The sequence below is a fragment of the Protomyctophum bolini genome, assembly GCF_963924005.1.
Source record: "Protomyctophum bolini genome assembly, chromosome: 14".
Classification (NCBI taxonomy): Eukaryota; Metazoa; Chordata; class Actinopteri; order Myctophiformes; family Myctophidae; genus Protomyctophum; species Protomyctophum bolini.
Genome location: NC_137875.1, coordinates 12741540 through 12765428, shown reverse-complemented (window position 1 = coordinate 12765428; position 23889 = coordinate 12741540). Strand labels below are relative to the sequence as shown.

General features: G+C 42.4%; 2 protein-coding genes across 3 annotated transcripts in view; both read right to left on the bottom strand.

Annotated features, from left to right (window-relative positions):
• The window catches only part of dlg5a (discs, large homolog 5a), an 85467-nt gene extending 71955 nt beyond the window's left edge, over positions 1-13512 (bottom strand). The window contains exon 1 of the mRNA XM_080781626.1: positions 12665-13512. Coding sequence (XP_080637752.1) covers positions 12665-12983 — 319 coding nt within the window. The 5' untranslated portion in view covers positions 12984-13512. The remainder of the gene's footprint in view (positions 1-12664) is intronic.
• A 6313-nt stretch (positions 13513-19825) lies between these two features.
• LOC308327985 (lysophosphatidylserine lipase ABHD12-like) overlaps positions 19826-23889 on the bottom strand; it is a 30394-nt gene continuing 26330 nt past the window's right edge. For both annotated transcript variants that reach the window (XM_080781650.1, XM_080781651.1), the window contains one exon: positions 19826-23542. In XM_080781650.1, the coding sequence (XP_080637776.1) occupies positions 23521-23542 (22 nt within the window). In that variant the 3' untranslated portion in view covers positions 19826-23520. The remainder of the gene's footprint in view (positions 23543-23889) is intronic.

Sequence of the window (23889 nt, the reverse complement as noted above, 5' to 3'; positions counted from 1 at the left end):
TGTGCCGCTTGGGGATACTATTTACATTATGAAGAGGATATATACAAAATAAATAGATTTTTGAGCGATGGAAATAAGCGAATTAGCACAACACCCCATAGCCCCATTCAATTCAATTCAATGCTTTAAATGGTAGTTGTGGGGCGCGCTTTTTGGGGGGCTTGTTTTTTAAAGTCTACTTAGCTTATTTGGATTCCTTCCGAATGTCGTTTAAACCAGACAGTTGATCTCAAACTGTTTATTATAAATATGTATTTGTCCCACCCCTAAATATGGCTTGGGCAGCTGTCGTAGCCATCTGGGCACCTAGGCTGCTAATCCAATCTCTCTTCCCATTTCCTGTCAGACTACTTTTACACTATCAAATACAGGCATAAAAAGCCCCCAAAACTATCTTAAAAATATATAAATATTCCGAAATATTCCCCCCCCAAACAATCAAATTCTTTCAAGCTCACATTGCAAGTCGTAAGCTTGTAGATGATCTACTTTCAAAAAGCAAATGTACAGTAAGTACAGTATATGTTTATAAAGTGCTCATGTGGCCTTCGCCGCTTGTTTTAATAGACCTGGTTGCTTATACATTTCCAGCAAAATCTGGCAACACTGTGGCCGGGGATAACGGCCTGGCTGCAAGACAAACTGCAGCAGCTGAGCCCTGCCTGCCTGCCTTCCTGCCTCCAGAGCCATGCAGATCTGAATGATGCAAGTGGCACAAGCAGCCGTCACACACATTTAATCAAGGGCCATTACATATCCTCGCTGCCGGGGCAAAAGCCTCTCATCTCCATATTTTAACTGCACTACTAAAGTAGCAGATCCGCCATTTTGAATTATATGAAAATCAGTTCAAATGCATCTCCTCCCAGGATATTTGCATCAAAATGCACGAAAAGATCCGCTACTTTTACTATTTTTTTGTCCTGAAAAGTAACAGGTAGAGATTTGGACATTATTTGGACATTTCACACGACAGGGACGATATGCTAATGAGGTGTAAGCTAGGGTTGGGATTGTATAGGATTTTATATTTAACAAAATATACTGTATATAATTTTGATGAACACAAATTCAATCATGCGTATGGTACTGCATGCATATTATTATAGTGGTCCTCGCGGTCCAGGTTCCCTCTGGGCTACTCGAGGAGTCGAGGGGGTTCCAACTTCCAAATGGACCCTTGCAGGTCGGTAACTCTGTGACTGTACAAGAGTTGTACATTTGGTTTCAAAACTGGTTATTATGATTGTATATTCAGACGTCAACATGCACATAGTCTACATAACCAGCTCTGGCAGCGTGATGAAACCGGTTCCCGGAAACGGTTCCAAAATGTGATGGAACCGATTACGGTTCCTCGATGTTGGATCCTTTGGTTCCGGATCCCAGTGCAGCAGCTCAAGATGATTTACGGAGGGGAGGAGGAAGCTGGATGCTATCCTGATGAAGAACACACTTAAGACACCTGGCATTTGACCTGAAGACACCTGAAGTTATTTTCGGGGCCTTTATCCGGAGACAGGACACATGGCAGTGTTGATCTTGACAGCAAATTTGGATTTAGTCATATTTTAGTCATCCTAAATGTTTTAGTTTGAGTCTAGTTTTAGTCGACTAAATATCGTTAGATGTTACAGGTGATTTTGTCGGATTAAATTGGTTCTAAATATCGCCCAGCCCCCGAGTGAGGTTACGGTAACCCTCTGTGGTGTAAGTAGGTCAGGAGAGCTCTGCCTTGGGGGAGCACATTCATCTGTTCCACTCCCCCCCACTCCCATGCTTCAGAACAGTTCTTCTCATAGTGGGGTCCCCCCCAGGGGTCCTTGAGGGGGCCGAAATCTGTTTCACAACATGAACTTAATTTTTTTTGGAAATAAGCTCATCACGCGTCGGATATAAAGATTATGCAAAAATAACTGATTATCTTACAATTAAATTAATACACAGAATATCTGTACGTACGCACGTCTATGGTTCACGTGTTATCTCGAGAAGCGATTGACCACCCGAGGGAGTTGAGTGCACGCCGTCAAGTGGGTCGGAGAGGTGGTTGTCCGGAACAGCCGATCGGACTGATACGCCCAGCTTAAATAAGACTTGGCTACGCACATCTAGAGCTCGGGCCGCTACGATTCTGCTTCCGGTTCATAGGTCGTGAATTTGGGGGTGTTCAAAATAAGATATCAGGCTTGGACACCTTGGCAGGGAAGGGACTATACAGACTGAAACAATTCTGCCAGTAAATGAGTAAGTATGTTTTAAGCATATTTTGATTATCACGATAATGCTGTTAATTATGTTTTAAGCATATTTTGATTATCACGATAATGCTGTTAATCGCAATTATTTTTGCCACAATAATCATGTAATTTTCATCCCTGGGACATCCCTACATCCAAGCATCTTCACCAATCTTAAAACTACCAAACGTGGAACAGCAAAATGGTAATAGTGGCCATGTTCCCTGGTTCAGAGTATGAGCCATTCTGTAATTGTAATACCCATTAACATGGCTGTGACTGGAGGATCAGATAGCAGTGAGTCCTTGGCCACAGGCAGATAAGCAGAATGTTTGACCCCATTTTTTTCCCCTCTTTTTCATGTCATGTTGTTTTCATAAGTTATATCCCCTGAGTCCTCCAATAGAAACTTTATGAAATCAAAATAATAACTAATGACAACATTTAGGAAACAAAAAAAAACTAACTTCACTCGCCGCGACCCATGACAATGACATGACAAGAATGCGTTCCGAAACCAGCTGGTTTCCCCTGGGCTGCCAGTTGGTCCTGCTCACAGGCCCTTTTTCCACCAGTTGGGAACCGGTTCAGTTCTTTTTGGTTCTAAGTCCATGAGCCAGAGCTCCAAAATTGGAACGTTAATTATAAATTGAGTGTGCAAAACCATACCTATAATTCAATTGTCGCCATGAAACTTCCCCAGTTACTTACACAAATACATATTCAAATTAGGCATTATATAGGAAAATGTGCAAAAAAAATAAAATATGTAAAAAGCTTCTACTGTGGAAGGGTTATCACATTATTAATTTACTTATATTGATCCTATAAACAATTTAATATAGGTATGGTTTTGCACACTCGATTAATAATTAATGTTCCAAGTTTGGAGGTCTGGCTCATGGATGAAAAACTGGTTCTAATCTGAACTGAACTGAACTGAAGGAGCACACACCGTCACAGGGTGGATGCCACAGAGTGAGGGGCTGTCAGCCCCCAGGGGAGCGCACACACACACACACACACACACAGTCTGGAGCCTTCTAATCCCGTCACTGCAGACCCACTGCATGGGGGTTCTCTGTGACGAGCCACTTTCTTTTTGAGTGGTGCAACCAAAGAGCTGTGTGTGTGGCTGGGTATCTGGCTGGCTGGGTGCGTCTGAGCACGAAAACAGCATGGTTGTTTTTCAGCACCTGTGCGCAACCTGCACACACACAAACACACACGCACATATTAACTGTATATATGATGATTTCGGGTGTCCCAGTACAGTACAGTACAGTACAGTACAGTACAGTACAGTACAGTACAGTACAGTACAGTACAGTAGAGGGACCCTCACACGGTAACTGTCATTTCTCAACCATTTCGGACGCGGGGTGGCTCGCCGGAACCGGCCCGGCACCCTGAGTGCGTTCTCCCTACACCCCCCCCACCCCCCCCCCCCCCCCCCCCCCCCCCCACACACACACACACACACACAGTTGCATCCCAGAGCAGTGTATTCTGGGGAGAAATTGATGCCTTTGTTCCACTCGCATATTGTGCAATGAGCTAGTCAGTGTATGATGGACTAGGTTAACCCATTATAACAAAGGTTTTCAACCAGTGGTCCTGGGGACCACCAGTGGTCCTTGAGGTGGTTCCAGGTGGTCCCCAGATAAATGATGGATCCATGGGTCCATTTGGTTTCATTTGACACGCTCAATAGTTAAATTATTGTTAAACTGCATTAGGCTTTACTAACTAATGTTTCCCTGATAAAAAAAATATCCATGCACACTGGTGAGCCGTCAGACAGACAGGTCCGCTCCATTACGGAGCTATGTGTGTCCCCATGTCAGAATCAGAATCAGAAGCCTTTATTGCCATGACGACATGTAAACATGTTTGGTTTGGTGCAAAACAGGACAAGACAGTGCAAAAACATATATATAAAAACATATATTCAGTATTCACACAATAGTGAATAAATATAAAGTGCAGAGAGTTAAAGTCAGTCCATAATCACTCCGAGTGGGGATGGAGGAAGGATAGAAGGGGGTCAGGGGGGGACACCATCAGCATTAAGGGGCCGGATAGCCGTGGGGAAAAAGCTGTTGTTGAATGTCAGGCCTTCAGTCTTTATGGAACGCAACCTGCTGCCTGAGGGAATCGGGGCAAAAAGACTGTGGCGGTGTGGCCTGGGTGTGCATGTATGTATTGCATGTGTACACGTCCCCCCGGCTGTACGCGTCCCAGCACGGAAAGCTGCAACACGATAACTCCGACATTTCTCGACCGTTTTGGACGCGGGAACTCGGGAAGGCTCACTGGAACCTCAGGAGGGCCTCAGCTCTCTAGTCTACCATTATAAAATATCTGTGTGAATGCGTGCACAGACTGCACACAGCCAAATGGGAAGAAGCCAAGGGGTGATATTAAAATGTGTGGAGACGACATTAAATGGCCCTCAGCCTTCAGCCCAGCTGGCCTGTCAGAACTGCTGAGCAGCTCGGGGGTCCAGAACTCCAGATCCCTCTGTGTGTGTGTGTGTGTGTGTGTGTGTGTGTGTGTGTGTGTGTCATGTGAAGTCTGTGTGTGATTACAGAGATTTGTCACTCAATGTAAACAAATCTACGATCAGTTGGGTAAAGTGAATTTGGCAAAAACAACGCTCTCAATTTAAAAATACCAGTGTAGTGACTGCAAGGTGGCTATATTTGACCTATGATGACATGTTATGCTGCTTTTTTTGCAGTTTAATGTCTTGCTATGTCATAAGAAAATGATATAATCTTTGCAACTATGAATGAAAGTGATCTCATAAAATGATCCAAGCCAATCCTAGAATTACTCCTCCTAAGGCTCTGCCTGCAGACTCAGAGAGGACTGTGGAACCATGAACAAAACTCATATGCTCAACATAGAAACCTAGATAGAAGACTAATCTTTTTTTCACCAAAATAATGATATTTACTAGTTAGAGAGCTTCTGAAATGTATCACATTTATTTTATTTTCATTATTATAATTTTTTCCCTTCAGTTAATTACCCAGCCCTAGGTCAGAGCTCATTAGCTGCAGCTAATTACATTACAACTCAAGCAACTAGAGACGTACCGATATTTTTTCCCTTCCCCGATACTGATTCTGAGCCAATCCTATCCGATAACAGTGTGTATTGTGTAGGATGGCGGGTCTCAAAGTGAGGTCCAGGGACACTCCTTGAGGGGGTTCCAAATGGACCCTTACATGTCAGTAACTGTGAGAGATCGATGGCTCCATCTACGAACACCAAAACACACCGGGGGAACCAAAGAGCTGTGGGGGAAAGTCAATGGGGCGATCGAAGAGAAGGGCAGTGTGCGTCATCAAGGGGCACACAGAGAGAGAGAGAGAGAGAGAGAGAGAGAGAGCTTTAGTAAAAGTACCGCAGTGTGCAGTAAAAAAAGTCTAAATTCGAAATTTACTTCAGGCGTTAATAAATACTCATTATGCAAAATGCCATTTTCACAATCATAATTATATATCCTGTTATTGGACTATATTATTATTGATCATATTCCACTTTATTCCATTTTGACCTGAGATCAGTTTCTAAAAATGTCTTCTACATCCTGACAGTTTTCTGAAAAAGCTGTTTCTATGTCAGTCGTTCTTCGATTTTTCAAAAATAGCTAAAGCATAACATAATGCTAACACCAAAAGGGGTTCCCGCCCAAAATGGGTTAAGCCCTGTGTTAGGCTATACTTTGGCTATTCAGAAATAACCAAACTGCCATGCATTGTGACTGCCATATTAAAAAAAAAAAATAGTGGCAAGTAACTAAAGCCATCAACTAAATGCAGTGGAGAAAAACGTTGTCTCTGGCATGTATTGGAGTAGAAGTACCCTATTGGCCTGAATATAAGACTACTTTTTTTTCTTCCAATGGAAATATCCTCAAAAACGGAGTCGTATTATAATCAGGAACCAGACTATTTGACATTCAATGTTCTTTTTCCACAAATGAGTCTCGAGAAATGGGGGTCGTCTTATAGTCAGAGTCGTCTTATATTCGGGACAATACGGATATGACGTATGCAAAATGTGTAAATAGTCAATACTAAACAATTCTACTTAAAGGGATATTGGGGATTTGGGGTCTACTCTGGCTTGTGTGTTTCACCCCAGAGTTACAATGGGTTTGTATAGTTAGGAAAGGGGCATGCCTGATCAAATGAATACAATGACCCCAAACATGTTTGAAAGTGAAATGTCCATTCAAGTTCAGTACTCGAGTAAACGTACACGTAATTACATTCCTCCACCGTGCAGACAGGCAGAAATAGTGTCAGGGCAATAAGTCATTCCGTCTGTCCAGTGCTTTATGGAGTGGGACAGTGAGGGACACTGGTTGACAACCCCTCCTCTGGCTCATGATCAGTGTTGCCAGATTTTGCGAGGGAAACAACGAACCGGGTTATGCATCGGCAATTTGTTTTTAGTTTTTAGTTTTTTTGTGTGAAAAAAGTGACACATTTTGAATATTGTTTGAAACATTCTAATAATAAATCTGATGAGGTTGCACATGGCACAATGTATTTTGGGGGGGGGGGGGGGGGTTCGTGGACAAATGCATATTAACTCATTCTTTGCCACCATTGGCCCCTCCCCTGCCGAACATTTTATTTTGAACACCCAGAAATTCACCTCGGTGAACCAAATAGTTATCGCATCGGCCATTACGGATCTGCTGCTGGATACTTTCACTTTCATCAGAAGCGTTAATTTGGAGGTCCGCCGCAAAATAAGCAACTACACTACCACCAATATTAACAAACAAAGCAACTTTACAGAAAAAGAAGCCCAGGCAAAGTGGCTTATAAATAAGCGGACATGGCAACACCTTCCGCTCATAATGTCCTAGGAGGCTGTACACGGACCAAGCTGCTGACTGGGTACTTTAGCCCTGCTCAAACTCTAAACAAAAGGTCTGTTGTCTCCCCCACACACCCACCCTCTCTCTGTGTCTCCCCATCTATTGGTGCATCCCTCCATTTTACAATTTAGGCTATCAGCAGACGCTCTTAATCCAGAGCGATTTACAGTAAGCAAGAACAACACATGGTAATACATCAAATATATAAATAGTCATCAAGGATCATAAGCAAGCTAAGAGCCTAGCATCCGTCCAACAGTAAAATATCTGAACAATGAAACTATGAGCATAATATACAGTGCTATGTCTACATAATCTAAATTACATCATTTTAGCCTTTGCATATCCTTGTCAATCAATGCCATTTGAAATATTTGTTAGCTGCCCCACTCCATCCAGGGGGGGGTGACCCAGGCGGGTGATTGGCACTACCCGTGTTAAAGCCGAATCTATAACTCCTACAAGCTCACAACACGTTGCCGACGCGACACATTGTCTGTGAGCTTGCAGATCTGCTATTCTCCGCTGTACGGCAAGGTAGAAATTGAACTGAGCGTGAATATAATCGGCAATCACTGATTCACCGACGGTGGCCAAAATATGGGCATATATATCGCTCAACCTTAGCCCTAGAATAGATAGATAGAGGCAGAGCCTTAGAACCTTAGCCCTAGAATAGATAGATAGAGGCAGAACTTTAGAACCATATCCCTAGAATAGATAGATAGAGGCAGAACCTTAGCCCTAGAATAGATAGATAGAGGCAGAGCCTTAGCCCTAGAAGAATAGATAGATAGAGGCAGAACCTTAGCCCTAGACTAGATAGATAGAGGCAGAGCTCAACCTTAGCCCTAGAATAGATAGATAGAGGCAGAGCCGGGAGCAGAACAGGAAAGAAAGCAACACAGTGAGCGATATACGCGAGAGTGAAAACGAGCAGAGAGCAGACCTTATAGAATAGATTGTGGACGCTGCATTCTGTCAGGGAGCATTGAGTTGCCCTCCTTTCTGAGTGGGTTTAAATCACTGTCACACTCCCAGCGGTGGGGAGAGGTGCAGGTGTAGTGCTATACTTTATACCATCCTATTCTTGTGGGTCAGCGGTTCTCACAGTGTGGTCCAGGAAGGACCCAGGGGTCCTTGACAGGGTTTCCAGGCGCTCGCCGCAAAGATTTGTCAATATACTAGGCTACTGTAGCATCATTCCAGTTCAACCACTTGAACTGAAGCCCTGTGACCTCCAGGTTGGAGGTCATGTTGTGAGTGACGCACCATATATATATATATATATATATATATATATATATATATGGATAAATGGTCACTGCTCGCACAGCATTTCTCATTGTCCCATACATCATGATGCCAATATGCTTAGCTGTAAAGTTCTCAGGGTGGCATTCAAAACATATTGATTTTAGGTGTGGTGTTAACTGTGGTTGCAGTTAACATCAGCCTGTTAGCCTAGCCTCTGTAGCCAGTGCCACCACCATAGGTAGCCAGGGAGTCACCGACTGCGGTGGTGAGTGTAGAATGGAAGAGAGGAAGGGAGGCTCGAGGAGGCTCCATGGGGATCCCCAGCTAAATGAGTAACACTTAAATGTCACTAAGATGTCATCTCTCAGAAGTCAGAATAAGAAGAATGGCTATTCAGAAAATAGGTTGCACTCTCACTGTAATATCCCCTCCTACAGTATGATAGTTGAAGAAGTCTGCACTAAATGTAAAAAGAAGAAAAAGAAGGTGTGTGTGTGTGTGTGTGTGTGTGTGTGTGTGTGTGTGTGTGTGTGTGTGTGTGTGTGTGTGTGTGTGTGTGTGTGCGTATATGTGGCCATTTTTGCTATTGTACTGCCATTTTATTTTGGCGTTTTTTAACAAGCAAGCCATAAAAAGAAAATCTATTTTAAGAATCGACATGAGCACGAGCTGAACACAGTCGACACATTGTTCTCATTCTTAGTATGTGGAAATGTGAATCATCTCTGAGCTTCCCCGGGGGGAGAAAACAGATAACTACTGGCCTAAAGCCTGCAGTGTCCAGGACGGTCAGTCGAAGACACGTGGTCCACACCCGGCACCAACATAACTTTAAATAGCAGCTTGCGATTGAACATGTAACAGCTTCAGTGTGACAGGGGCTGAGTAGCGACTCTGCGGTTCCCACACAGAGGACAATAGTGTGATAAAGCTCAGGGAAGCATCTGCAATCCAGTATAAGTCAGCAAGAGCATCAAGGCTCCGACTCAGCAATACCTGCTATATTAGCCAAGTTGCCCCTGTTGACAAATGGCAGAGGGCACACAAGTCACACAACGCAGGTCAGGAGTCACAAATAGCCGTGTCATTCGGAATTAAAAGGAACGAGTAGGCACCAGCCTAAAGTTTGTTAAGCTTTAAGTCCTGCCAGGCAGCCGGGGAAGGCTCCTTTTAAACTTTAAATATGTTTCAGGGCGGTATTACTTTTCATCTCCTTCCCTTGGTTGGATATTTAGGCTCATCCTTGCATTCAGACCCTCAGGGCATGTCGATGGTAAGCCACCGGATTCAGTCATTCACAGAGCAAAACCCTGAACAGGCGGAACTGGAGGAACTGGACGATAAACTTGGTTTCCCTTTTGCCTTCCTTGCCAGTGTTCAAATTATTATTGATTTTTGTTTTAGTCATATAGGTTTTCATGACATTGATGACAACTTATTTTGGCTAACTGCTTCAGTTGTATCACAGAACCCCTTCCGTTGCTTTTATTGATATCGTAGCATCTGCCCTGAGTCTGAACTGATTTAGCCTGTGTGTGTGTGTGTGTGTGTGTGTGTGTGTGTGTGTGTGTGTGTGTGTGTGTGTGTGTGTGCGTACTTTTAAATTGTCCCAAATAAAGCACCCATTACCTAATATTCTTACGTTACATATTGCTTAGGCCTATATGAAATCATAATTTACATACAAGCACACACTCTCTCTAAATTAACCTACATGATTTAGTCCGTTATTGGTTCTAAATATACATTTTTAATTTTTTAGATATACTTTCAGTTAATTGTGCAGGCCTAATATAATAATGCATGGGTAGGATAAGCGCGCGCACTCCTCCCCCCCCCCCGATATGGACCATGACGCCAGTGGAGGGCCCGTTGTCATGGAAACAAGTCAGGCGGCTATCTAAAGTACCATAATAATAGCATGGTATTGATAACACATCGAGGTTACCGCTGTGTGCTTATTACAAAGACTTTTCCTCTATAATGTCTTCGTCTAAAAAGAAAACTATCTGGTTTAGGGCTCTGCCTCGATCATGAACTCTTACTCTATATTATCGGAATATATTAAATATGCAAATAATATACCGATGTATATAATCAATTTATATTTTAACATTTTTGTGAAAATAAATTGGTTATAGCCGATCTTACAAGCTCACAATACTCACAACATCGTATTGTGCCGTGTTGTGAGCTGGTAGATCTGCTATTTCCACTATTAAATGTTTGAAAATGTATGAACATTTTTCAACATGGAAACGATTATGACGACTATGCAAGATAGGTGTTATTATCATATCAAATAATCACGTTATGAGCATAATTAAGGCGACAGGCCTAAGGGCCGATTCATACTCCTATTTTAGAGCCGAATAAAAGTCGGTTCGGCGCTGTAGAGCCTACAATTTGACGTAATTTGAGGTTTGGGGGGGGCGGGTACCGTCCTAAAGTCGGCTCTTCGGTGCTACTGAAAATTTCTGACGAGCCGAAATCATTTCGGCACTACAGCGCCGAAACAGCGGTAAAATAGGAGTATGAATCGGCCCTTAGCCTACCAATGGGAAAAAACAAGCATTAGAGAGCCCACGTTTAGGGTTAGCGATGACTACTGTGAAACATAACCTGCTGTAGGTGGCCTAGTGATTGATTGCCAAACTTATTTAATTTAGGGGAAACCCAACATCAAAGTCAGTCAAAGTCGTACGATTAGCCACACACGTTACCGCAGTGAAATTTGTTCTCCGCATTTGACCCATCTCTTGGGAGCAGTGAGCTGCAGCGTGCGCCGCGCTTGGGGATTAAAAACTTTCTGACAGACCGCCCTCAGAGAGTGAGTGTAGGACCCCATCTATCCTCAGCACTGGTGCTCCACAGGGCTGTGTGTTGAGCCCCCCACTCTACACTCTCTACACCCACGACTGTACTCCCATCTATCCGAGTAATGCCATCATCAAATTTGCCGATGACACCACAGTGGTGGGACTCATTGCATAAGGGGATGAGACTGCGTATAGGGAAGAGGTGCAAGTGCTGTCAGAATGGTGTGAGATGAACAACCTCATTCTCAACACCTCCACGACCAAGGAGCTGATAGTGGACTTCAGGAGGAAGAATATCCAGCCTATCTACATCAATGGAGAGGAGGTGGAAAGGGTCTCAGACTTCAGGTTCCTGGGCATGAACATCTCGGACAACATGACCTGGAAAACAAACACCACTGCGCTCCAGAAAAAAGGTCAACAGCGACTGTATTTTCTCAGTTCAGGAGGTCATAAACATGGCCCAGACCCCAGAGGATCATGGCATGTCCTCTTCCATCTCTGGAGGACCTCTACAAGAGACACTGTAGCAGAAGAGCCAACAGCATCCTCAAGGACCCATCCCACCCAGGTCATCACCTGCTGCAACTTATGCCCTCAGGGAGGCGCTATAAGGTCATCAATGCAAGGACAAACAGACTGAAAAATAGTTTTTACCCCAGAGCAGGCATAGCCTTAAACACTGACACTTGAACTCTGACACTTTATAGACTAAAGGGATTTACTGTGCAATATGTCTTAAATATATGTATTGTATAATATATAAAGTAGGCTATTATGTATTTTGTTTTAAATGCACAACATTTCGTTGTCTTGTACAATGACAATAAAGATATTCTGATTCAGTACAGTAAAGTACAGTACAGTACAGTACAGTACCCCCACACGGTAACTGTGGGGGTATACCTAATTATGCTACTGTATAATTATGCTATGTGTATAATTATAGGTCTTCTACAGAGGGTCCAGGACCCATTCATACGAGTACATTTGGTAGATTGTGTACTTTCACAGTAAAATGGGGGTCAGCACTAGTGGCCCGCCCCTAATGCATGGGAAACTGGAGGTGTAATCAAACAGCCAAGACCTGTCCTTCCTTGCATGTTCATCATCACCCAAGCCCAGAAGGTAGGCACAAAAAGATCACCGGCAGCAGTTTTCAACCAGCGGTCCGGGGACCACCAGTGGTCCTTGAGGGGGTTCCAGAGGTGGTCCCCAGTTAAATACTGGAGTTGATGATAATCAAATAGACCCCTAAATCCCTCTTGAGACTGAGAGTGTAAAATGAAACCGAATGGACCCGAAATCATTTTACCCTCTTAACTTATTGTTAAGCATCTACATTGCAATAATAGCAAACATGTAAATTACTTACATGTTTGCTATTATTGCATGTCCTCAGCTGATGAGATGTCAGACAGCAACAGCATTCCAAGTCTTACCAGTGCCACCAGACGAGTGGTCCACGGGTCCACCGGCGCTGCTGCTACTGAAGAGGGCAGCGTGGAGGTCGGGGTACGCCTTCTCCAGGGCCACGCAGAGCTGGAGGAAGTGGTCGCTGTCCTTGTCGTCCATCAGCATCTTCAGAAGGTGCTCCACCTTCTCGGCGCTGGACGAGCAGTTCTGCTCCAGCTCGAACCTGTCGAGTTGGCTCAGCGTCCCGGACGCGACCAGCAGCTCTATCAGTCGGTCGGCGTCCGTGATGGACTCCAAGAAGTTCTGGTGGCACTGGTCTAACAACTCTCTGTGCTTTGGCTCCATTATAATGCCGTTTAAAATGATGTATTATGATATGCCGTTAATAGTTCCGTATAGCTTTCCAAGCTAACTAGACTCATGGAGACAGTCCAGTCCAGGTGTGTTGTGTGGTTCTATCCCTCCCCGTAGCTTTAAAAAAAAAACACCACGACCGATTTAACCGAACAACGAACTTATCGTGGTGGATTTACGGAACTTCGCCTCAACCGCCACGGCCATTGATTTAGGTCGCACGGTGGGAGAAATCAATTTTTATAGCAAATGAGGTTGGGGGGGACACAAGAAGCCATATTTGTTGCCCAGAGGGCTGTTGACTGACTGCACTAAAAGAGCATCTTACTTGTGTAGTATTAGCGGTTCATAATATCGTCGCCTGGGCTTTCTTTCCGAGTACACTTTACCCGAATACATCCCCATGTCTCCAGGAGTCCAGTGGACCATTTAAAAACTGCACGCCGCTCTTCAAACTACGGCAACTATATGTTGCCGATGCTGATGATATCCCTCCAGTTACATTGTATCCAGTACTAGTCCGCCATGTCTGGAGCTGTAGCTCACACTTCGTCGTACGACAGTGTGGCGGCCGGGCGCCTGAACATAGCTAGCCCCTCCTACAAGATCTACAAGCGCACCATGCTCCGCGGACGCAGCGCCGGTGGGCTTGTACATCGACGGTGGGGCTGGGCTATGTTGGCCCGCGCGACACCGTCGCATGGCGAAATCTGACATCAGCAGCTGATGCTGCCCCGCTGTCAATCAACACAGATGCCCTTATACGGTCAAATGGGGCGGGGATTATACACAAAACACGCCTTTATTATTATTATTACTTTTCAATGGGCGTGTATAGCGAATCCCATGTGGGGGGGAAATGAGAATGTACTACACTACAGCAATCTTCTGATACATACTAACATAAAGAAAATGTACTATTAACCAATTAAAAATTAGAAGAAAAAAAATACCATTGCAGTGATTTTAGGGAAGGCAGTGCCCACTCTTCTGGAAGTGTGGGCATTTTGGAGGGAGAAGAGTAGAAGACTGGGCACAGTATTCAGGTGCCTCTTAATCTCATCTCCCTCTTTTGGGGAGAGAATGCAGGCAAGTAGCCTATATGAACAAGAAACTTGGAATTGCATTGTTAAAGCCTTTCTTGAAAATAAAACAAAACAAAACATAGTTGTATATTGTACAATATTAAATAGTGGTCCCTGCATCATCTCTCTCACCTAAGGGGTCCCTTGGCCTGGCCTGGAAAACGTTGAAACAAGTTTGTCGTTCCCATGATTGGAGAAACACAGTCACAGCAAAGAGGAGAAGAAATAGGAATGGATCAAGAGACGGGAGTTGGGTTGCACATCTGATGACGAGGCATGAAATGCCATTTAATAGCTGTGACTGTCTATTGTTTTTGATTATTTAACCACTTGAACCCCCAGCATTAGTGTAAACCCTATACTTATACTTATTAATCTTTGGCTCTGTACCTGGTCTATCCCTCTATGACTATAGATTGTTCTGTATAGATTGTATTGTTCTTTCTGCTTTGGCAATGTAAACGTATGTTTTCTCATGCCAATAAAGCCCTTTGAATTGAATTGACTATACAAGTCATAGAGGGAAAACAACACCATGCCAATAATATCCGATATACAATTGTAGTTTGGATTTCCAACTGCTATACCTTATAGGTTGTTTAATTCTAAAAATGACAGAAAGACACATTTAATTAGATTTTATTGACATTTGTGTAGAGAATGTTTCATCGGTTACATTTGGATACAACGCCAATCGACGGTTTGATTGATTGAAATATTTATTTGCAGAATTACAGTACTACATTTCAAGCACAAACTCAATACAAAGACTGTTAACTGTGAGTAAATATAGGCAATGCATATAGTGCATGTATGTTAAAATTATAATAATACTAAAGAAAGAAAGAAAAAAAGGCTGAATTATTATTACACAGATATTATTGGCTACGCTGCCAAAAATATAATTGATTGAAAAGATATAGGTCTATGACAGGAGAGATGTAGTCCAAACGATGGCCCCTATATCTCCCCCATCTCTTGAACAACAGCGCCATCGTGTGTTGGTTTTAAGAACTTGTACTTTGAATTATTACACCAACACTACAGAGTAAAGACTACAGATAATAAAGAAAGCAGGTTGTGAAGTAAACAGAACCACAGGTGGAGGTTAATCCACATATTTATTACGTCATCAAACAGGGCATAGGCAAAGTAACCACAGTATACCGCTAATCAACTTATCAATTACATATACATACAGTGGCGAAATACATGGCAGTGAGCCCCGGTGCAGATCTCTTGTGTAGGCCTTATTGTAAACAATTTTGTAATGCTTCATCATAGTGTCCACCGTTTTTGTATTGAGTTGTACTTTTGTTTGAATTAAATGTACTCATTCTGCATACCGTTTATAAATCAATACATTGAAACTGGGACTCAACTGATGCAAATTACAGCAATGTTGTTATTCAATTGAGCCATTTACACGTATATTAATTGCATTTATGTTATATTAAATATGCTAAAGTGGCTTACATTTATTTAAATTGCCTTTGTACTGTACATGTTTTTTTTTTAAATAAACAAAACAAAAGGAAGTTCACAATGGTGCTGCATTATTTCATAGGCCAGTGGTCTACTTCGACACAAGGTGGATTTTTGAAAATGACTCAAATCATGAAGGCTATAGGTGCAATTTACGTGGAATCTTTCACAGACTTTCATACTAGGCTAAGGAATATATCCCACCCTTTTCACATTGGCCAGTTACAGCGCCACCAACAGGTGGATCTGTTGTTGTTGTTCTTCTTGTTGTAGTAACGAGTCAACGACCCAGCACAATCAAACAAAAGAGGCTGATGGCTGAAGCCGTGGATATACACGGCTACAAGCTCCAAGTGTTGCGTACACATGCAGCGCGTTGTGAGCTTGCAAATCGCCTGTGCCCCACTCACCATGAATCCATGCAGAGGTCCTCACAATAGGTAAAACACTGCCACTGCCACACGGTTTTATTGAAGCAATATAAATGACTCAGAGGCATAACGGAATTATCACAGCTTCCACTGAAATAAAGTAAATAAAATAAAGCGGTGTAAAGCGGTCAACAAAAGTACGGCCTCCCACACACCCCCTCTCTCTCTCACTGTGTGCTCAGCAGGTGAACAGGTGATGTTTTCCCGGCCGGACGTAGCACGTGGAAGGAACACGTTATTCCGACGAGTTCCTTTCCTCTCCATCAGGCGACCCGGCTGGCCAGGGGGAGGTAGTTCAGAGACCTGGATTACTTCATGTTTTTTGTGAGGGTACCTACCCTTTACAGGTGCACTGATGACGCGGAGGTGAGAACTTGAGCTTTGTATATCTGCTACTTTTGCTGAATTTGAAAAGTAACAGTTTTGGACAAGAGGTTTCCACCCGACAGAGACAATAAAGTGGATGGAGACTTAATTAATGAACATGTACTTAATACTTAATCCTCGAGTCAGAAGTAGACATTGGTGCCAAATATCATATGAGTAGGAGTAGGCCTACTGGCGCTAGGCCTACATGGACGTCTACTCCACCGGCGTGTGTGTCACCTAAAGGTAAACGCAAGTAAGCATTAATGTGGAGTTTAGTTATTACTATGCCATAAAAGGCCCCATTTACACTGGCAGCCAAATCTAGCCTGAATCTACCCCGAATCAGATCTGTGCCACATGCAGTTTGTTTAGGTCACATACAAGTCACGGGGGGACAAACGCTGTAGTGTACAATATCAATCTAGGGGGGTCCTTGACATGAACATTTTTGAGAAATACTGATGTAATCCGACTAATGTGGTAGTTAGTACTCACCTTTGCACAACACAGCACCTCTGAAACACCGCATGATAAGGACAACCAGTAGAATAACCAGTCCCAACACTATCAGTACAATGTACTGTGGAGAAATGGAACTCTGTACCACCCATCCAGCAGGGTCTGCTAGAGGCAAAAGGAATCAAGGATTGATTCAGGAAATACACTCATCATTTTAGTGTTAAAAAAGCTCTATTGCCGATTACCTAGGTTAGGACCCGCCGCAGTGGTGTCCGGTTAGAACCTAAACCAGGATGCTTTGACTTCTGCCTTCTCCCTGAAGATGAGTTAGATCTAACCATATATGGTTCTACCACATCTATTTGATATCAGCACTAGGTCGGCCCGGGCCAAATAGGATTGTCATACTAGACATATGTCATATAGCCCAACATCCTAGTTGGATATCCCCATATATGGGGACTAAATATCCAATGAGCAACTACTCAGATCCAACAACATGACTGGAAGCGAGAGTCTTCGCTACAGTTACAATTCTTGCTAAGTATTTGTATAGTTAGACAGGGGTCTTCCCCATCTCTGAAGCTCTTTCGTGAATACATCAGATAGGTGAGAATACTAATGAGTAGAGAGAACTCATGCAGGGCATTGCAAAACAAGTAAAATTGAAAGTGTAAAAAAAGGTGCAGATGAGTTTAGATAAAAAATAAACAATTTTCACCTTGACTGCGTCCATAGGAGAGGAAGGTACTCAGCACTGAAAAATATTTGATGAGACAATATCAAGTTAAGCATAAATATCTGCATTTTAATTATTCCTAATAAACATAACACAAACACTGCCGTACAAAGTCAAAGTGCAGTAACGTACACAAATAATTTAACTCATAAATAGGGCTTTAAAGTGTTTCAATTGGCCAGCCATCATCAGTAGGCATCGTTATAATTGTGTATCTTCTCGTCAGTCATCAGTGTTAAGTTTGACACCAAATTGTGATTTCATTCGTTTTAGTCTTTGAATATAATTCAATTTAGTTAATTTAGTCATAATTTACTAATATTAACAATTTTTAGTTTTATTCTAGTTTTAGTCAATTAGGCAATTCATGAATTAACTAATTAATTAAGCAATCAATTAGGCAGTTGATTTAGGCGACACCAAATATTTTTGGCAGACCCTGAAGGCATCGTAATGCCTGATTTACACTTATCATGCCGGACAATCATGAAAATGTGGCGCAAACCTTTGAATATATAGGCCTATAATTTCATAGCGAATGTTTGTAACTCAAATATTGGCTTCTGAAACAAAATATTTTCAGATGGGGGTCAAATAATTCTGAGGGGCCGCGAGATGAAATAGTTTGAACACCACTGATAGTACCACCACTCTGACTGAAACTCAGTAGAATATTCTATGTTCACACAGGAGGATAATTTATCCACAATATGTCTTTTTCAGTTAACTTGTCAGTCATGCTGTATTGTCTCTGTCGGAAACCGTCCAAAACTGTTGCTTTTCAGGATAAAAAAAATGAAAAAGTAGCAGATCTACAAGCTGAAAATGTTGCTGTTTTGTGCTGCGTTTCGAATTTGTGGATCTGCTACTTTTGTTTCATGATGCTATATGATCAAGTAGGGCTTTCATTGACGAAACAAAATAAAGTCAAATAATGGAGAAAAGGAGTTTCTGTCCGAGGCTAGGTTTCTATCTACTGCTCAGAGCTCGGATCCTGTCTAAATAAAACCCGCCTATACCGTATCACACACACAACCATGCACTGTTTCTGTATCCGCTAAAGAAAAAAACCGGGGCATAGTAGGCCTCTCCCGTCCAGTTGTATTGGGAGGAGTCACCTATTTTTATGTTGTTGTGTTGTTGTTTTTGCTTGTCGTTTTGATTTTCAAAGTACCGGTAATATATTCAGTTTCAAAGTTGTGATGCAGAAGGCATGGGGAAATGCCTCCAAGGCAGCTGTTGGGGAGATTTGATTCACCCATGTATTAGCCAGCTAACCTGACTCGCAGTGAAGTTCTGAGTTCCTTTTATAAAACAAAATAACAAAAAGGGAGTTTAAAAAACTGACATTGATTCTTCATTCTGCATAAAGGTAATAACTTCGATGTAACTACATTGCAGTAGGCCTACTGTGTGTGTGTGTGTGTGTATGTTTTAATTTAAGATGTTGGATTCAAGCTGCTATTTTTGGTTGCCTGACTGACTGTTTTTTCTCTTCTGCACTCTGTGGTTAGTTTCTTTATCTATGTTATCTGACTAATCTTTGGTTATTTGGTGGAGATATGAAGCTTTGCATGCTTACAGTTACACACTAAACACAGTGTTTTATGTTATTATGCACTGGTTTTGCGCTGTTACATGGGTTTGACCGATTTGGGCTGTTTTTTATAGAATTGGTCGGGTTTTAAGTTGTGCTTGTGCAGGAAACTGTCATTCTGATCTGGCAACGCGCACACACACACGCGCGTGCACGGCGCGCGCGCGCGCGCGCGCACACACACACACACACACACACACACACACACACACACACAGTGTGGGCACTAGATACAGCCTCTGTAGTAGGAGGCCTACTCTATAGTTGCATCATCAGTGAATACATATATTCAGTACAGCAAAAGCATGCCTTCATTGAAATCATTCAAACACTAGTTTGATAGACCTACTAATAATGGTGATATACTCACAGAAGAGCACAAAGGGCAAGGTGAGACTCATCTTCTCCTGTGATCAATAATGGCTCTTCCAATTCACAGTGAACTCATGAACTTTTTAAAGTTCTGCTCTTTGTGTGTATGTGTGGTAGGTAGGGGGTGGGGGAGAAGGATAGTGCCTGGTGGTAAACCCCTCCCCCCTTGCTAGACAAAAATGTCAGAAATGTTTTCAAGGGGGTGACATTTGCTCGCTGTGTTTAATTTACGTCATAATTAGCGGAATTCTGACGTCATTTCTCCGTTCCTCGTCAATGGCAAAACTTGAGACGTGTGGTGACAAAAGCTGTTTATAGAAAGGGCTTGCGCCCCTTAAAAATTGTGACATTTTTAACAAATAAAAATTACAATTATGTCACGATCGCTTTAAAACAACTAAAAGACAGAAAATAAATACACGTTTGTTTTAAAAGTTCCACTTCATTTCCGCTGACATTCTAGATCAGTGGTTTTTAACCAGTGGTCCGGGGACCACTGGTTAAAAACCAGTTCCAGGTGGTCCCCATGCAGCTAAATGACGGAGAGTTGTTAACCAAATGGACCCTGACCTATTCATTTGGTTTCATGTTATGCTCTCAAGAGTTAAATTATTGCTAAACATCTGCATTACTTAATTTACAAGAAGTCTACACTATTAGATAATGTAGAAGAATCCTTATTTTGATCAACGTTTGCCTGTTATCTCTCCTTACGGTACCAGCATCAATACAGCATAGAATTGTGGACAAAATCATTTACAACGATATCAAAATATTGAGGCTAAATGTCATCAAATGGTGGTCCGTGGCTCAATAATGGGCCTTGATACGAAAAGGGTTGAAAACCACTGTTCTTGGTTCCCAAAATGGGGTCTGGGGACCCCTAGGGTTGAGGGAGTTACAGGGGGTCACAGTTACAGTTAGGAACCAAATGGACCCTTATGGGTCTGTAACTCAGAGAGAAATTAGCATTGATTTTACATTATAAATTGTGGTTCCAAAGATGGAAATGCCATTAAATGGGGTTCCGTAGACTAATAATGCATGTCAAACTGGGGGTGGAGAGAATCTGTGCTAGAGCCGTAGAAATGTTCTCTTATGGGGGTCCCTGGCATATATCTTTTCAAATGGGGGTCCGTGGGATAACAGGTATCAATGTGGCGGTCCTTGACATGAAAAGGGTTGAAAACCACTGTTCTAGATGATGTGCCGTGCTGCTATGATCACGATCCAAACCGTTTACAATAGGTTTGCACGATTATGAAATTCTGACCGATATCCGATCTCCGATTATTTGCAGGGTCACTCATTTCTGCCGATACCAATTCTGACCGATTACGATATTAAACAGAGGACCACAATGGAAACAATATACTCTTGTTCCAAGTGTCTGTTTTCACTACTGAATAACTACTCAAATGAAATGTAGCATTTAGCCATTGATGGTCACATTATTACGGCGTCATCAATATCGGTGAAAATAATATGCAATATGTTTTGACCGATCCGATACCGATATGGTATTTGTATGGCCGATTCCGATACGCTACCGATTAGTATATCGTGCATCTCCAGTTTACAATGGAGGCCATTACAGGAGCCGTGTTGCCAGATTGTAGATCTTCATTTACTTTCTCATTATTTATCAATGCATATTTTTCATATTTTATTCATAAATACTTGTTTTAAATTGATTTGTTTTTTGGAAACGTAAAAAAAAAAAGAGATATTTACTCGCGACCCATACAAATTGTTGGAAACAGTTTGCTAAATGCCTACATTGCAAATCGTTAATTTAAAACCACACACGTGCAGTCGCGCACACACATACACACACACACACACACACACACAATTCGTCACATCGTCTCCCTTCACAAACTCAAACCAATGTACAGTGCCACTCCAGTCCAAACTCCACTTCCCAGAGTTCATTGCTCCGCCGACTCCGATCAAAATGCCTTCCCTCTAGTCAGAGGTCAACCGGGCCCCCAGATACAGAAACCATCAAAAGTTTGAAAAAACACAATAAATCCAAAAGGTGTTTTCTTTTCAATTATGGTCCTTCTTTTTACTTAAAACGTTGTGTTGAAGTTTAGTGCATAATATTCCAGACCCATCGCCCTGGTTACCGTGTTAACCAGTCACAGTGCACAGACTGTTGTCCGGGCGACCATCCCATGTCCTGTAGGTATGAATGCTAAGGTAAAGGAATGGGGTCCACTTTGTAAAAGTTCAGATCCTTTGCTTCATCTTTGAGACACAAAACAGCACCTCAGAAAGCTGTGTGCGTGTGTATGTATGTGTGCATACGTGTGTGAGTATGTGTGCGTGTGTACACAATGGGCTTCATTAATCAAGAACATAATTCTTGTTACTTCGCTGTTCAAAGTGTACAGCAAAGCCACATTTATGCTCCGTCATGCGACGGAGTCGCGCATTGAAAATAAACTTGCAGGTCGGCCATGTTGGACACGGCCGAATTGGGCTAACGACATCCTCGAACTTTGACTTTCATTGCACTTGTTAAAAGTAAGGGAAAATAGTTTTTGTTAGAATAAGTGTTAAATAGCTCTATATTACATTATACATTACATTATTCTATTATATATTACTATTATATGAGCAGTTGAGACGAATAACAGTCTAAGTCCACACTAATTATCCATAATGTATAAATTATGAATAAGGCCTTTTCAGAGAGGCAATTATGGACCGTTACTGCTCATATATTGCGATAGTAATCATTGCCATATACAGTGTTTGTTTAGTAACAGGAGTCTCCCCGTCTCTCTCCAGCTATTTCATAAAAAAATAAATTAAATAAAAATAGCAGACAAAAGTGGAACTCCAAAACTGTAGCTGATAAATGGGTTATTTCTCCAGATTGGAAGACATTCACCTGTTGTCCCGCCCATGGCTGTGCCCCACTTCGCACCCATTGGTTGGCGTCCGCCCATGGCTGTGCCCTTCTTCGCAGTTCGGACCCATTGGATTGGCGTTTCGTGGTTGGACAAAAATCCTTTCTCTCCATCCACTACCATTGAAATAACATGTTTTTCAGTTGCTTCGTATTGATATTCTGTGCATTAAATTCTTATTTTAAACTTGGTGTCAGTAAAAACAGGCGCAGCACGGTGACTGAGCATATCATGTTTGGTTTTTTTTCCAAAAAAACTACGTTTTAGCAAATTCAACATAAACAAGGTGGAACCAGGCAGAAAGAGCCTGCTGGAGTGGTTAGTCAGTCAGGGACCAATCAGAAGGCTGACAAATTGGCACCCCGCCTGGGGAAAAAAGGAGACTCCTGAACAAACACCCACAGTATTAGATCTTTATAATCCGATTCAAACACATTATAAGTAAGTTTATAATGCTTCATAGGCATGGTGGGATGCATAGCAAGTGTTACCAACAAGTAGGGATGTCCCTTTTAGGGTTGTCATTTTCAAATGATCGGCATCCCTACTAGTATTAAAATTTGATCCATATCATGATATTAGACTGGATATTGTCTGTGATTTGGGATATTGTACTATTGTGATGTGGCATAAACGTGTTCTATGAAAAAATATATAAATATCGGATCGGGAAAAATCTGTATCGGCAGATGCTCAAAATGAAATGATCGGAATCAGAATTTAAAAAAGTGATCGGGACATCGCTACCGAAAAGGTTTTGACCCATGAATATAACTTTACAGCACCTTTAGTCCCAGTGACCAAACCATCCACAATGTCTCCATCAAACGCGTTCAGTCTGTTCCATTTCACCAGGAAACGTACGTCATTATTTACAAAATACACAAATGAGACCCACTGTGTGCAACAATGCATGGTGTGTGTGTGTGTGTGTGTGTGTGTGTGTGTGTGTGTGTGTGTGTGTGTGTGTGTGTGTGTGTGTGTGTGTGTGTGTGTGTGTGTGCACACGCTTGTGTAGAGTGGTTCCTGATTGGCTCCCCTGGCTGTCAGTCTATGGGTGAGGGTGATCCCTATTCCCTGCCCAGGAAGTCACTGGAAGACAACAAGAACACACACATCATGTGGTGGACATTTCTTTCAACATTCTATTTTTGCCACTGACATACTACCTACTACATACTACATAGTGTATATTACCAGAAACACATGAATAAATAGCCCTGAATGACCATAACAGGACTGTAACTCTGAGAGTGTTCGAATGCGAGTACTTAATAAGCTTATCAGGTTTTTTTCAGGTATCAATTATCGAGCTCCATCCCTTGCAGAGACCAGATCCAGTAGAAATGAGTCTCCATGGTTGTGTGCGTGTGTCGCAGCCCAAAAATAGCCGATGTGTGCAATCAGCCACTGATGCCACTAAGGCCCAAGATCTACAT